The sequence below is a fragment of the Petaurus breviceps genome, unplaced genomic scaffold, assembly GCF_028583685.1.
Source record: "Petaurus breviceps papuanus isolate PSGF00001 unplaced genomic scaffold, PetGlider_PUasm1.0 37, whole genome shotgun sequence".
NCBI classification, from domain to species: Eukaryota; Metazoa; Chordata; class Mammalia; order Diprotodontia; family Petauridae; genus Petaurus; species Petaurus breviceps.
In genome coordinates, this window is record NW_027186296.1 from 7,435,400 (window position 1) to 7,452,019 (window position 16,620).

The window sequence follows — 16,620 nt, forward strand, 5'->3', positions numbered from 1 at the left end:
GTTTTGAAAACCTTAAAGTCCAAGTAAGTACTATTTATCATCATCATCATCGATATTATTAACAAGAAATAAAGCTAGCCTGATTTCTATGATTTCCTATCTCAGTGACTAAATCCACTGCAGCAAATACACCATGCTCTCTGGAGCTGGATGTCTTTACTTGATTTAAAGAACCTAAATGGCTTATGTAGCCATACTCACCTCTCTCCCCTATTCAAAGGACACAGAATAGGCATCAACATAAAATCAGAGCTAAAAGAACTTTATCAATCATTTATCCCAAGGCAATAGGTGATACAGGAAAGAACATGGTTTGCTGGACGGTGCATTTCTGTTACAAGAGGAAAGAAGAATTACTGGGTAGTGGTAGAAATGTTCAAAAGAAAAGCATTAGAAAATACAGAAGAAATTAAAAAGATGTGAAGGCACAAATAATAAGCAATTGTGCTACTATCTTGTTAAATTTTATAGAGTTTTCTAAAAATTATACATAACTGTGTTTTTATACAATTTTGATCATATTACTATATTAAAATGTCTGTTTATTGATGTGTGTTAAAGTCATAATTCTAAAATAATTTAGAAACATACTGGGCTGAAAACAGACAGAAACTTGGTCTCAAGTCCAAGCTCCAAGACTTCTTAGCTGTGTGATCAAATAAACGTTACTTAACCTTTCTGAGTTTTCTAATCTGCAGTAGTATTTGCTTACCAACTTCACTGGACTGGACCTAAAGCACTTCATAAATGAAAATTGCTTTTAACACAGGGTCCTATGGTCACCCCCACCATCCTGTTGTATGAAAAGGTTCATCAAAGCACAGGAAGGTTGACAGACTTGCACAGTATTTAAAAGATTAAAATGTAAATACATGTATATTGTTATGTATATGTGTACATATATATGTGAGTATATGTACATGTATGAATATGTTGCATACCTGTATATATGTAGACGCATTGTGTATATGTCTGCATATAGACAGGTAAGTAGCACATTAGTTAGAGTACTAAGCCTGGAGTAGAAAGCCTTGAGTTCAAATCCAGTCTCAGATACTAACTGGCTGTGTGACTCTGGGCAAGTCACTTAACCTCTGTTTGCCTAAATTCCCCTACCTGTAAAATAGGAATTAGAATAGTATCTATTTCCCAGAGTTGTTGTGAGGAACAAATGAGATGATATTTGTAAAGTATTTAGCACAATGTCTGTGATACTATATAGAAGCTATATGAATGTTAGTAATCGTTATTCTCGTTGGGATATAGTCGGGAGGATTGAGTCAAGTCTTCAGACATTTCATACAATACTCATTCAACACTATTACTACATCCGGTTACAGATGTGTGCCTAAGATTATAATTAACTTTACTGGTGGGAGAGTTACTAAAACAGGTTATACAGCCTCAGTGCACCAGCATATTCAGTCCCAGATCATCTTTTACCAGGATTACAGATACATGTGCCTATATGCTCTTCCTCTTTCTCTGAGAAACCTGATTTCTGACAATGTATTTCTGTATGTCAGGCCTCATTTTTTGATTATTCAAATGAGACTTAAACTGAGAAGTCATCTTAAAAATAAGGGCAGCGCTATACATATAGAAGAAAACAATGGTAAATAGAGAACACATTTCTACAATCGTATTCCCTAAAATATCAGGGAAAATAAAGGCATGATGAATTCAGAATAAATATGGCATTTTCTCAAAATATAATGCCAAAATTTTCCTAAGTCATCTCTTACCAGAACTAAACTAGTCAGAGTAGCTATCTACTTAGAAAGTGAGCCTTAAAGAGAACCATGCAAAACTCAATGTGTCCCCAACCATCTATCATGATGCCTGAAATTCTCTCATTAGAAATTCAGTCATTAAGTTCTTGGAATCTTTTCAATCATACACACTCCACCACCAAAGCTAAGTGAGAAGGTAACATTATTTAGCATCTAATACCTTAGTTTAAAAGAAAAATGAAAGTATTAAGCAAAAGTTAAACTGCTCATGAACAGGTTTATATGATTCATAATGATGGAAGGAATGGCCACCTCACCACAGGTCTAGTGGATTATTGAAACAGAGAGGTCCCTCTCCATTTTATAAACGTGAAATTGACTTTCTGAACTAGAATCTAATTTATTCTTATTCAGTTTCATCTTGATTCAGCCACATTATCTAGATATTTTGGATTCTGACTTTCTTTTCCAGTGATTTGCTATCCCTCTTCAAACTTTGGGTAATCTATAAATTTGATACACTTGCCTTCAGTGCTCTCATGCAAAGTCATTGATAAAGATGTTATGTAGCATACAGTCAAGCACAAATCTTTGGAGCACTCATTGAAGACTTCCTTACAAATTGACATGGAACAATTTAGGGCTCCTCTTTGAATCTAGGCAGTAAACCAGTTCCAAATCCATCTAATTGTCATGTTGTCACCATTTATTTAACCTGAGAACAGCAAAGGCTTTGCTAAAGTAAACTTTTCACAGAATACTCCTGCTCTACTAATTTAATATGCTTCCATTATGTTAAAATACTTTTATTGAGGCATCTGGAGTTGCTCCCTGCTTTTTAGAAAAACCAGAGCTACAGAAGAAGCACTTCTGAGCCAGTCAGTTGAATTAGCCAATGAAGGCTCTGGATTCCTCTGTCACTGCCCTGGCTATATTTTCATCCTTCTAGGAAGTAAATGCATTTGCTATGGCTTGGCTTAGTATTGTGGCCACATACTGACACTTATACACATTTTTATAATATATATATATTATAAAATATATATATAAATATGCATATATATACTTATACAATTATACACTATTCATGCACTGACACTTATACACAGGCACACACCAAGACCAACCCATTTATTCATTCACACTCACACTGCACACTCTTTAATTTAACACATGCTGCAGTGAGCCCAAGATCTCTGTCTGTGCTGAACATTTGCTACCATCTAACCCAGAGAGTTAGAAAAGCAGATAATGAAAAATAAAGGCAGAAAATGGAGATTTCTATTGCTGGAGAAGAACTATATCATCAGAGTCTGTATAATTAGATTGCAAAGGCCCCTGCAGTATTATTTCATCCCTGAACCTAATAGCTCAACCCCATCTCAGTATTTCAATTTAGTCAGTTGAGTATCAATCTGGCTCCCTGTACCACACTTTACCCCATGCTAACTATATTGCTTTAACTGAAATGATCTATCAAATCAAGCAGATAGTCAAATAGAATAATTTTTCATAGAATTAACTAAGTCAACCAAATATTTGTAAATTGTGCGGACACAAAAAAATATTAATAGAGGAAAAAGTGATTCCAACACATTGCTAGGTCTCCTTCTTCACTGTTTCATAGCCTAAGAATGTTTCTATTAAATGAAGATCTGTGGACAGTGACTTTGATGCTTGAAAATAAGGTACATTTCAAAGTGAAAACTGTTTCTAAGTAATGAGAATCATCTTTGAAAAAATAATAATGATTTGGTTTCCAAAAATAATTTATATAATTAAGGCATTTCAAAAGAAATGGATAATATATTGAGAGATACCGAAACTGGGATGTCACTATATATCGATATATTGTAATAAAACAAAGAAACAGGGGATTTATGTTCAAATTTTTAAAGACTTTCCCCAATAACCAGTCCACTGTCACACAATAACTTTTCATGCTTTGTGTAGTTTACAGGCAAATGACTTTCTCCAACACCTACAACAGCTCCAATAGTGTTAATGGTTTCATCCTCTTAGGATTCACCTACACTGGAGAGACTCAGAAACTTCTCTTCATGCTACTCTTGACAATTTACATTTTGACCCTCTTGGGGAATGGATCCATCATTTGTGCTGTGTGCTGGGATAAGCGAATTCACACCCCCATGTACATACTACTGGCCAACTTCTCCTTCCTGGAGATCTGCTATGTCACTACTACTGTCCCCAATATGTTGGCCAACTTCTTCTCAGAGACCAAGGTCATCTCTTTCTCTGGATGTTTTCTCCAGTTCTATTTATTCTTCTCTTTAGGTGCAGTAGAATGTTTTTTTCTGGCCATCATGGCATTTGATCGGTATCTTGCCATCTGCCAGCCTCTACACTACCACATCATCATGACAAGACATCTCCTAAACAGACTGGTTGTCAATTGCTGGGTAATTGGCTTCCTCTGGTTCCCTGTTCCCATCATCATCATATCTCAGTTACCTTATTGTGGCCCCAAGATCATTGACCACATTCTATGTGACCCATCCCCAATTCTAGTACTCACCTGTACACCAGCACCTGTGATGGAATTTACTTGTTCCTTCCTGAGTTCCATGATTCTGGTTGTCCCCTTCTTCTTTATCATAGGGACCTATACTCTAGTCCTGAAAGCTGTACTGAGGATACCTTCAGGAAGAGGGAAAAGAAAGGCCTTCTCTACCTGTGGTTCCCATATTGTTGTAGTGTCCCTCTTCTATGGATCTGCAATGGTGATCTACATGAGGCCACAATCTGGGCATGAAACAGAGAACCAGAAGATTGTGACTCTGTTTTATTCCATGGTGACCCCATTCTTGAACCCTGTCATCTATAGCCTTAGGAATAAGGAGATGAAGGAAGCCCTGAAGAAAATGCTAGGACATGAGAATGAAAGTCTTTGTAAAAGATATCCTTTGAGATCTAGCTAGACTCTTGACACTCTCCTAAGGTGAAGACCCAACTAATATAAGAAACTTGATCATCCTATTACTGAACCTCACTGACCTATGGAGTCCTTTAGCCTTCTTCATATTGTCAGTACTTACCAGTTTATAATATTTACTTATCACTAGATTTTTGACTTCCAAATGGGAGATTTAACAACCACCAAGTCCCTTTTAAAAAAAAACTCAACTATTCTGTTCCTTAATAGAAGAAAAGATTTTCAAAACTACCTTTTTATTCATCTTAGCCTCTTTGTTGCTATAGATTAAAAAATTGAAATAATCCTATTTTGAGTATGTCTAAAAGCAACTAAATCATAATGAACTTCTTTTTCCTTTACAGAGTAATTTGTTACCATCCATCTCCTCATCTATTGTTAATTATAGTTCATATAACTGAATGTATATCATAGAACTCTAGAAAAAGATTTGGAAGCAACCTGAGCGATCCAGGCACCTCACTTTATAGATATGTAAACTTAGGCCCAAAGAGATTAAGTGTCTTGCACAAGAATAGGTAAGGACATAATTGAAACCGAGGTCCCATAACTTCAAGTTCATACTTCAAATCCATTGCTCTGTCCACTGCATCCCACTGCCTTCCCACATGTCTTCTCATGTGTTACTTGGAAGCTGTCTTTTAAAAAGAACAGTATTCCCAATGATCACAAAAATGTAAATGAAATTAACATTGAGAAACAACAAAAACCTAATTAATTACAAGAGTTTGTTTTGTTCTGTTTTGTTTTGAAATCTCATAATGTCATACGCAAAGGACATATCTCTTCTTTTGGTTAATAAACCCAATTAACAGCTCTGTGTGCATGTGTTTTCAGAAAGTATATATTGTAAAGAATTGAAAGAAGTATTTGTTGTGAAATGTCTGATGTGACAAAAAAAGTATTAATTTTTTTAGTGAGTAAAGCAAATTTCTATCATTCCAATTGTTTTTCAATTAATTACAAAATAATATTGTGTTTATATATTAATGCTCCCCCCTCACTGATACAACCTTATTAATGAAGCTATTCTCTTGTAAACTGTTTCTCTCCCTAAAATGTTTTTTTTCATACCTTCAGGCTGTGGATTTGTGAGATATGTTTTATGATGTTTATTTCAATATCAGAATATGTATGTTGTGGATGGAATTCCTTGTTCTAACTCCAGACAATTCATAAAGTTACTCTATAGGTAGCTTCCATAAAACAAAGCTATTCTAGATTATATACATGCATTTCATATAGAGAGATGATAAATAGATATGGATAAAGATGATGAAATAGAGAAAATGGAGATAGAGACTATACATATATGGAGAGAGAGAGAGAGAGAGACAGACAGACAGACAGATGTATGTTTATGTGTTATGAGTGCATAATGAGAACTGGTCAAGCCCAACCTTTATGAGAATGTATAGCATATAAAGTTAATGTAATCCTTACTAGCATTTTGTGGCATAAACAGATATTATATGACTGGCTCCCCGTCTCATAATCACAAGGTGAAGAGATGGACTTATAATTGGTTGTTGAGCTGTGCAAAAGTCTAAGTGGGAAGGGAGACTTTAGACATGCACTGAGGTATAGAACTGGGATATATTCAAAAGGCATTCATTGGCCTCCCCTGCTTGGTTATGTTTAAAGGAAGAGGTAAGGACTATAATAAACCACTGGTAGGTAGAAAGTGGTCTGTTCATAGTCCTGCTATTGCTTCTGCTGTTGTTATATCTATTCTTCCTGATATCACATTAAGGAATATTAGAGGCATTTCTGACCTTGTGAGCTCCAAAGGGACAGAATAGCAGGCACCAGAATTTTGGGAGCTGAACTAGATCCTAAATTTAGAGGCCAAATACAGGTGAGTCTGGAGCCTAGGCCCTGAAGAGCCACCTGCTAAACATAGGTCAGTAGTAACTATCCATTGGTCATATCAAATTTGGAAGTGAGGTTAGCAGTCGGGGGGAAAGTGTGTTGAGGGAATGGGGGTGGCAAATGCTCTATACCAAATTCTTTAAGTGTTGGTTCATCCTTCCCTGTTGTGCAGAAAATGAAGCAAGGTGAGACTTGGGTTTGAATTTAATGAATGTGGATTTAATGAGGGCCCAGCTGTCTGGAATGTAGACTCAAATCAGACAGCCCCAAGCTGGGGCAGAGCCAGAGTATTTAAAGACAAAAAACCACAAAGTAAAGGTCTGATCTGTTTGAAAGCAGGAACTTACAGAAGCAGAGAAAGCATTTGGTTAATGCTCAGTTTAAGATCTTATATGGAATATGGTTAGGTTTCAATTTCCCAGAACAGGGCAGATTACAATGCCTTGAGAAATTTCTAAGAGATATTCCTTGGGCGGCTATTCTTACTGCACCAGCTTTTCTTGGACCTGGACTTTACTTCCATGAAGGAAGGAGCACAAGATGGAGGGGACTGAGACAAGATGGAGGGTGATTCAGGGTTGGGTACAACATCCCAAGGACTCAGGTAATATTTTAGAGTATGTGTGACTCCCAAGACCAGCTGAGGGAGTAGGATAGAATTCTTCATGACTTTTATACCCGCTATATATTTGCAACAAATGTCCCTTTGCAAAAACTAAGAAATGTTAACTGGTCAAATGAAATTAGGGTAGTAATTAATCACTATTTGTTAATATTGAAGAGAACACATCAGAATGAGGACTTGAGCCACTATAATTAGAGAGGCCCCTCAACCCATTAGCAGTGCCCTTAAATTATGATAAGGAGATACAGCCTTGAAAAGGCACCAGGTTTATCCATCAGAGTGGGAGCTGGAATAAAGATCCTCAGAGATTATAAGGACAAGATAGAGAAACAGAGAGATAAAAAGATCATGTGTATGTATATGTATGCATATATACACATATACATACACTATATATATGTATACTCTGGATATGTATTCATTTATACACTATACACATTTATAATTGTACTGTATAAACACATATATACCTATAAATGCCTATAAGCATATTGTTGGCTATTCACAATTCATGCCAACAAGCAATGATTTCAGGAGTATAGTTAAGAAACCAAGGAGAGCCCATTTTAACAAAAATTTCTAAATACAGAATGAATGCAAGGTGATTAAGTTAATACTTAACTAGTAGAGTATGGAACTAACTCACCATTTTAGTGAAAGAAAAGAGATCTCCTCTCCAGTTCAACGGGTTCTGGAATGGTGCCCTCATGAAGAGGTTGTAGAGAAGATGCATAACAAATTCAGTTTACTCAGTTCAGTTTTATTGACATTCTCGCTATTTGTTAGACATATTTAAGCCAGTTTGGAAAGTTCCCAATTCTCTCAGGTAGTCATACATTTCAGAAACTGCATTATCCAAGGTAAGTACCAGGGAAAACTAAATGGAAGTCACAGTTCTTATTTTTTTTAAAGCAGACTTTCAGTGGATCAGAGAGTGCCCTGTTATTATAGAAAATTTTCACTTTAAAAAAGGGGAGCAGCAGTCATTTTGATAGAATGAAGATAACATTCCAGGATGTTTGGAAACTCTGTCCTTCAGAATGAGGCTGGCAGTCCAATAAAAAGGTAAATCTTTCACTACAGGATGATGATTAGTGCAATCCAAAAGTATTAGAAAAACTTAGAATACAAATCAAAGATGATGTGATAGGAATGGTCCCAGAATCAGAAAATTTTCTAAAGTAATATTAAAGCAGTTATTGGACAAATTTAGAAAGTCAATATGGGAAGAAAATGAAAAACCGTAGCCAGGTTTTCTACCACCAGCATGACATCATTGTATCTTTGACACTGAAATAGACCCATGAACACCAACATTATGGAAGGGATACTGTTGCACCATTTACTACATAATACCATAGTAGAGAGGGGATTATGAGAACTCTTGCCAAAGGTCTTATTAATCATCTGTGAGGGGTTAAAAGCTAATGTACTCATTGTTGAACAACATGCTGTACTAAAAACTTATGATGAGTATCAGTTAAGAGAATTAGCTGCTCCTGGATGTAATTTTTGTTGGACATCTTCTTATTAAATTCTAAAACTTTAAATATGCTGAAATGGATATATCTCCTGACTCTGTCACATACTGAAACTGTGAATTAAGAATAACCAGCAAGTTATAGACTATAACAGTTGTTTTCAGTTTCCCCTATCCTTCACATCTTCAGCAGCTAGGTGAACATAATTTATCCATTTCCAGAAAGTCACCATCCTTTACAATAGTTTCAGTATCAAGATGGTTACGTAAATACTTCTAGCAAAATTTTGTGCATTCCTCAGACAGAACTTCAGTAGTGTGTCAATAGTGTGGTGTGTGTCAATTTTGCTATCTATTCATGATGGTCATAATAGTCTGCAGCATATTACCAAGGATGAATTGCAAGGTAGTACTTCCTTTGTTGTCTGCCTCTTTCCCACTGCACAGACCAAGAGGTCTCTGGCTGTTGGAATGAGATTAAACAATTTAGTGTCCCTATCTTTTTTATTTGAGGAAATAATATTCTGGAGAGATTTGCCTGAGCTAGAAATAGAGTTGTAGTGAAGCCAGCTAGAACCACCTTAAGAGAACTGAATATTCAACTTTCAGTGCGATTATTTACATATTGGAAATCACCAAACACTACATGTGAGGAATCAATTTATTATTATTTTTATTGTTTAGAATTACAAAAATGATAGAAAAAATGTTAATACAAATTAACATAAAAATGTGTTTTATATATGTGTGTGTGTGTTTTTCCAAAGACTGGGTTCTTAAACATTTATTATCACATCTCTAGCAAGTATAAGTCTTAAAGACATAAGTAGGTCTCCTACCATAATTTAGAGGGCAGTTCAATGCCATTTAGTTCAGAGATGGATTGAAAAGAAGAGAAACAATTACCGTAATAAAGGAGTTTTAAAAAGAGTTTAAGGGATAGTACTTCTCTCACCTAGGTGCCTAGAATTTCTGGTGCAGCTTTTGACTGGGGAAAAGATATTCATAGACATTGTCTGAAAAGCTCAACTGAGAAACCTGATTGAGAAGACCGTAGAAAGCTTTATAGCTATTGGCTAAAGAAGGCTTACTAAGAAAGCCATTGGTGGAGGATGCTGACTAGGGATAGGGCTGCAGCCTTCCCTATGAGAGAGAGGCTAATTCCAGCAGCTAAAGTGGATGGAGGACAGAATTGCAGGCAAATGTGAAAACCATAGATGAGGCACAGAAGGCAACTTGAAGAGCAAGTTTAGAGACTATACTGAATTAATTAAAGCTTCTTCTCTGCAAGGAAAGGGTTTATTGATTGTAACACCTCCCTACAACCAATGGTGGCTAAACGAGCTTGTTAAAGAGCCACAAATACAATATTCCTAGCAGATACTCTTTCAGGGCAATAGGTGTTCCAGAAAATACCTAAAGTGACTACCAGCCTGAATGGAGAACCTCAGGCAAGGAACAATGGAGAGCACCTGGCAGGAAGCAATGAAAAGCAGGGCATTGTGTGTTGCTGTGGCAAACAATATCTGATAAAGAGCAAGTCCAATAAAAAAAAAGAATAATGAAATGAGTAGAAGATATCCGCAGATTTTCAGAGTTAATGATATGAACTATCATTCCATATATGTGCTTAGGTTTCTTATACAGTTATTTGCATGTATGCACATCTCTCACAAGCCCATGGATCTCTACACATGAATAACCCCTCTTTCCACCAAACGTACGTGTATTTGTGGCAGCATAAGACAAAGCTTATGAGGAAAATTTTTGCAGTTACTTTACTTATATTGTTATTTAACAAAAATGACTTTTTATTATAAGCCATCTGACTAATGGTAAAAAGTAAAGTCCCTGAGGAAGAGATCACTTTTCTACTCATGGAGCCCTGATGCTGAGTCAATTAGGCTCTTTCCATGCCTTTCCAATTAAGTAGATTTCCAAGCTTCTCAACTCTAAGCCAATCAAGTGCCAGTCCTCGTTTATTATATTGCTTGGAGGGACAGACATGGTCAAAGAGAGACTCTTGGGTGAGAGAGAAGCCAGCAGAGGAAAGAGCTTGCCTAGGGGAACTTGCTTAGGGGAAGGCTTGACAGAGAGAATCCTTGAGAGGTTGGCACTCCCTTGACTGGTGATGAGTACCTTACATTCTGGTACCCCAATAGCAATGTTTCAAATAAATATTTTGGTTTGGTCTTGGAAAAAGAGTGTTCATTATATTTTGTGAACCAACTCTGGAAATACATATGTATATTCATAGCAGCTGCTATAAGTTTCTCATTGGCATCACACCACCCACCCACCCCCATTGAAAAGGCAAGCAAATTCAATATAGGTTATACATGTGTAGTCATGAAAAACATACCCACAATGGTCATGTTGTGAAAGAAAACATAGACCAAAAAAACTCAAGAAAAATAAAGAAAGTTTAAAAAACTATACTTCAATCTGTATTCAGACACCATCAGTTCTTTTCCTGGGGGTGGATAGCCCTTTTCAATATGTCATTCAAAGTTTTCTTGGATCATTGTATTATCAAGAATAGCTAAGTTATTCATAGCTGATCATCTTACAATATTGTTGTTACTTTATACTTGGTACATTTCACTTTGCATCAATCAATGCAAGTGTTTCCAAATTTTTCTGAGAGCATCCTGCTCATCATTTCTTATAGTATGAGTATTACATCATAAATACATACCACAACTTGTTCTTCCATTTCCCAGAAAAAGAGTTGCTATAAATATTTTTGTTCATTTAGTGATTTTTTTATTTTTTGTTTTTTATCTCTTTTGGGATACAGACCTAGTAGTGGTATCACTAGGTCAAAAGGCATAATTTTATAGCCCTTTGGGCACAGTTCCAAATTGCTCTGTAGAATGGTTAAATCAGTTCACAACTCCACCAACAGTGTATTAATGTCTCATTTTTTCTATATTCCCTCCAACATTTGTCATTTACCTTTTCTGTCCTATTAGCCAATCTAGTAGGTATGAGGTAGTACCTCAGAATTGTTTTATTTGCATTTCTCTATTCAATAGTGAGTTAGAATATTTTTATATGGCTATAGATAGCTTTGATTACTTCATCTGAAAACTGATTGTATCTTTTGATCATTTATCAATTGGGGAATGGCTCTTTTCATAAATTTAACTCAGTTTTGTGTTAGATAAATGAGGCCTTTATCAGAGAAACTAGCTATATTTTTTCACAATTACAATTGCTAATTGTACTTCCCTCCATCCTATTCCCCCTACCACTGTTTGTTCTATTCTCTCTCCTTTCACCCTGTTCCTCCTCAGAAGTGTTTTGCTTCTGACTACCCCTTTCCGCAATCTGCCCTCCCTTCTAACCACCCCCCTCCTTTTCTTACCCCCATCCCCTCCTACTTTCTTGTAGGGCAAGATAGATTTCTATCTTATTCCCTCTTTGAGCCAATTCTGATGACAGTAAAATTTACTCATTTTGGGGTGGCTAGGTGATGCAGTGAATAGAGCACCAGCCATGGAGTCAGGAGGACCTGAGTTCAAATCTGACTTCAGCCTCTTGACACACTTATTAGCTATGTGACCTTGGACTTAACCCCAATTGACCTCCAAAAAGCAAAAGAAAATTTACTCATTTCTCCTCATTTCCCCCTTCTTCCACACCACAGTAAAAAAAAAATTTTCTTGTCTCTTTTATGTGAGACAATTTATCACATTCTAACTCTCCCTTTCCCTTTTTCCCAGTACATTCTTCTCCCACCCCTTAATTTTATTTTTTAGATATCATCCCCTCATATTCAGCTCACACCTATGCCCTCTATCTATATATACTCCTCCTAACTACCTTAATAATGAGAAAGGTCTTATGAGTTACAAATACCATCAACCCATGTAAGAATGTACACAGTTTAACCTTATTAAGTCCCTTATAATTTCCTTTTCCTCTTTACCTTTTCAGGCTCTGTCTTGTATTTGAAAGGGACATTTTCTATTGAGCTCTGGTCTTTTCATCAAGAATGTTGAAAATCTTCTGTCTCATTGAAGGTCCATTTTTTCCAATGAAGGATTATACTCAGTTTTGCTGGGTAGGTGATTCTTGGCTGTAATACTAGCTCCATTGCCCTCTGAAATATCATATTCCAAGCCCTCCAATAATTTAAGATAGAAGCTGCTAAATCTTGTGTCATACTGACTATGGCCTCACAATACTTGAACTGTTTCTCCCTGGATGCTTGCAGTATTTTCTCCTTGTCCTAAAGACTCTGGAATTTAACTAGAACATTCCCGGTATTTCTCATTTTGAGATCTCATTTAAGAGGTGATTGGTGGATTCTTTCAATTTCTATTTTACCCTCTGATTCTAGAATATCAGGGCAGTTTTCCCTGATCATTTCTCAAAAAGATGATGTGTAGGCTCTTTTTTCAATCATGCCTTACAGGTTATCCAATAATTTTTTAATTTTTCTCCTAGATCTATTTTCCAGGTCAATTGTTTTTCCAATGAAATATTTCACATTTTCTTCTATTTTTTCATTCTTTTGGTTTGTTTTATTGCTTCCTGGTATCTTATAAAGTCATTGGCTTCCATTTGTTCCATTCTGATTTTTAAGGAATTATTTTCTTAAGTGAGCATCTGGATCACCTTTTCCATTCGGCCAATTCTGCTTTTTTAAGGCATTCTTCTCTTCACTGGAGTTTTGGGCCTCTTTTGCCATTTGTCCTAGTCTATTTTTAAGGTGTTATTTCTTCAGTACTTTGTTGTATCTCCTTCATCAAGCTGTTGATTTTTCTTATGATTTTCTTGCATTGTTCTCATTTTTCTTCCCAATTTTTCCTCTACCTCTCTTATTTGATTTTCAAAATCCTTTTTGAGTTCTTCCATGGCCTGAAATGAATCCATATTTCCTTGGAAGTTTTGGATGTGGGAGTTTTCACTTTGTTGTCTTCTGAGTGAGTGTTTTGATCTTCCTTGTCACCATAATAATTTTCTATAGTCAGAGTTTTCCCATTGTTTGCTCATTTTCCTAGCCTATTACTTGACTTTTAACTGCTTGTTAAAATAGGGCTCTGGAGACATACTGTCCCAAGCTTCATGGATTTTGTATAACTGTTTTCAGACATACTTCTAGGAACCTATACATTTTTAGTTCTTCCAAGGTGGCATGAGCTAAGGACAGGAGTTTTCTACACTCCTTTCTTGCGCTCTGGTCTTATGAGTAACCACAAGCCCTCTTTTCTGTCCTGGAACTGTCAGGAGGGTACCCCTTCCACTCTGGCCACAAGCTCTAGTGAGCTAGTGTTCCTCCTCACCCTGGGACTGCCCCCAGGACTGAGACCTGGATCTGAGTGTGGGCAAAGCAACAGAGACCTACTTCAGTGCTGGCATAGAGACTCCTATAATTGCCTTCTGACCAGTTGTTCTATCTCCTTACTATCTGTGGGCTGAGAACCCCATAAGCAGCCACTGCTGCAGCCATGGCTTATTCAGTCACTCCTAAGGCCTTCTCCTGGCCTACTGGGTCTGGGCTATGCTGGAAGGGCCTGCACTGGACTGCATTCCACTCCCATCCTGGCATGATAGACCCTTCCTACTGACATTCTAAGTTGGCTCAGCTGTCTATGGGCTGAGAGGTCCAGAAACTGCCACTTCTGTGAGTGATTCAGTCACTCCAAGGCCTGCTCTGTTTTTACTGGGAACCAGCCCCTACTGGCACAGCTTGCACTGGAATGAACTTTTCTCTCAATCTGAATCAAGACCTTTGTTGCTTACCTTTCAAGTTGTCTTGGGCTGGAAATGTGTTTCACTCCATCTTTTCATGGGTTCTACTGCTCTAGAATTTGTTTAGAATCATTTTTAAAGGTATTTGGAGATTTAGGAGGAGAGCTCAGGAGAAACCCTGCCCTTACTCTGCCATCTTGCACCATCACCCTAAAACAACTTTTTTTATTGGGGTGCTATTAGATTATGAATTATTTTTAAAAGAATATTAAAAAATAGAAATTTATGTGATAATTTTGTTGTATATTTTAAAAGAATAGTCAGTTGTCCATAGTATATTTACAGTTTCATGTGCAATCATCTTTTTATGGTACTATATTATGGAGCAAAAAAGCCATGAAAGTCATGCGCAGAAAGATGCTATCCACACTGGAGAAATTAATAAATAGATAGTATGTAATATAATATATATAATGTAATGCAATATGTGTAATACTACATATATATACCTATCTGTGTATAATAGCAGCTGTCTCAGGACAGGGAGAAAAAAGAGAAATGGACATGAAAATTCTGTTGTATATTTGAATGTTATGGCAAGCTGTACATTGTAAATTTTCAGTTTCACATATAATCAGCTTTTTTATTGTACTGTGTTAAAAGAAATATCTGTTTTATTCCAAACATTAAAAAGAAAATTTAAAAGAAAAAAGAAATAAAGGTCTTCTACCAACATACAAATAAACAATGTCAGTATATATCTTTAAAAAACAGATATTTTAAAACAGTTAAATATTTAATGGAATATATTTGGTTTTAAAACATAATTAAAAGTTTACTATAATAGGTACAGGATTTAGTCAAAGATATAAACAGCAAGCACTACATAAAAAATGAAATTCTCTTAAGTCTCAGATTTGAAAAACCAAATTTAAGAGATTATACTAAATTGTATTGAATAATAAACCATTGGGAGGAAATACACCTCTAGCCAGAATGATGACCCCAAATCTGCAAATTAGAAACAAACACATAAGATCCCAAACACTAAGTATTGGACTGTGAGGCAAGATGTCCCAGTGCCATATCTAGGAACACCTGGTTTGGCAGGATTTGATTTATGTTGTTTAAAGGACTTTTGGTTGGAGAGAAAAGAAATATTTCCACTGGAATATATATGAGAATTCCTAAAAATCACTTTGGATGGATATTACTGTAGCAGCAAGAACCCCAGCATCCCCAGCGTTGCTGACACCACAGGTTCTTGGATCTGCTTTGATAAAGGAAAGCAACTCAAAATGGGTTAACAAGCTTACTTTAATCAGTCAAATATGTATCATTACTTAGTTCAGGGAAAAAAGGTCAGCACCCTGAACTTCAGAATATACAGACAGAATTTTCAAGACAGAAACAGATCAAGTAGACAGTTTTCAAACTGTCCAACCATTACTTCCATACCCAATCAACATCTGGGTTTCAACACCTGGGTTTTTCAAAGCCGAGGGGGGCTCTCAACAACGGCTTTCCAGAATCCAGATCAAATCACAGAACACTTCTCAAAGTGAGCCCCAAAACAAAGCTACACATCAGGGCTTATATAGCCTTCTCCTGGCTCAGAAAATGTAACAACCTTATTGACTCACTGGCCAATCAAGAAGTATCTACTGAAAAACAAGCCTCCCACCCCAGGCTCCAGGTGCACTTTAGCCTAGGGGCAGGGAAGATCTTAAAAATTTACATTCCCATTACAATTACCTAAATCATGATTAGCAGTTTGAGGAATACATGTATTGGCTGGAGTGATAGATTCTAATTATCAAGAAGAAATTATTGTGACATGCCAAAATTTAGGTGAAGAAATCATACAGGTTTGTAAAAATGATAGAACAGCTCAAGTGATTATTATTCCTTGTGAAACAATACCCCTTGTGAAAACTGACCCTCCTTCTGAAATAAGTATCAGAGGAAATGAAGGGCTTGGTTCTACTGATAGAATAAAATTGGGAGCTAAAGTATGGATAAAGCAGAAGCCAGATGATGTTCCAAAAGCTGCAGAAATTATAGCACATGAGAAAGATAATGCTATAACTCTTGTTTATTTGGGAGAAGATGATTACCAAATTGTACCCTTAACTTATATATTCTACCATGAATGAGGCTATGATAGTGAGTTCATGGACTCCAGAAGCACAGCTGACCCTATATCTGTTTCTTTTTAGATGCTGATCTGTTAAACTTGTTTCTGCAATGT

The 16,620-nt window shown here is 36.4% G+C and overlaps 1 protein-coding gene across 1 annotated transcript; it reads left to right on the top strand.

Annotated features, from left to right (window-relative positions):
* The first annotated feature begins 3,611 nt into the window (after positions 1 to 3,611).
* LOC138168752 (olfactory receptor 11G2-like) lies at positions 3,612 to 4,675 on the top strand. Its single transcript, XM_069097611.1, has one exon. It carries the CDS (start codon positions 3,674 to 3,676, stop codon positions 4,673 to 4,675), a length of 1,002 nt encoding a protein of 333 aa, XP_068953712.1. The 5' UTR covers positions 3,612 to 3,673.
* The last annotated feature ends 11,945 nt before the right edge of the window (positions 4,676 to 16,620 follow it).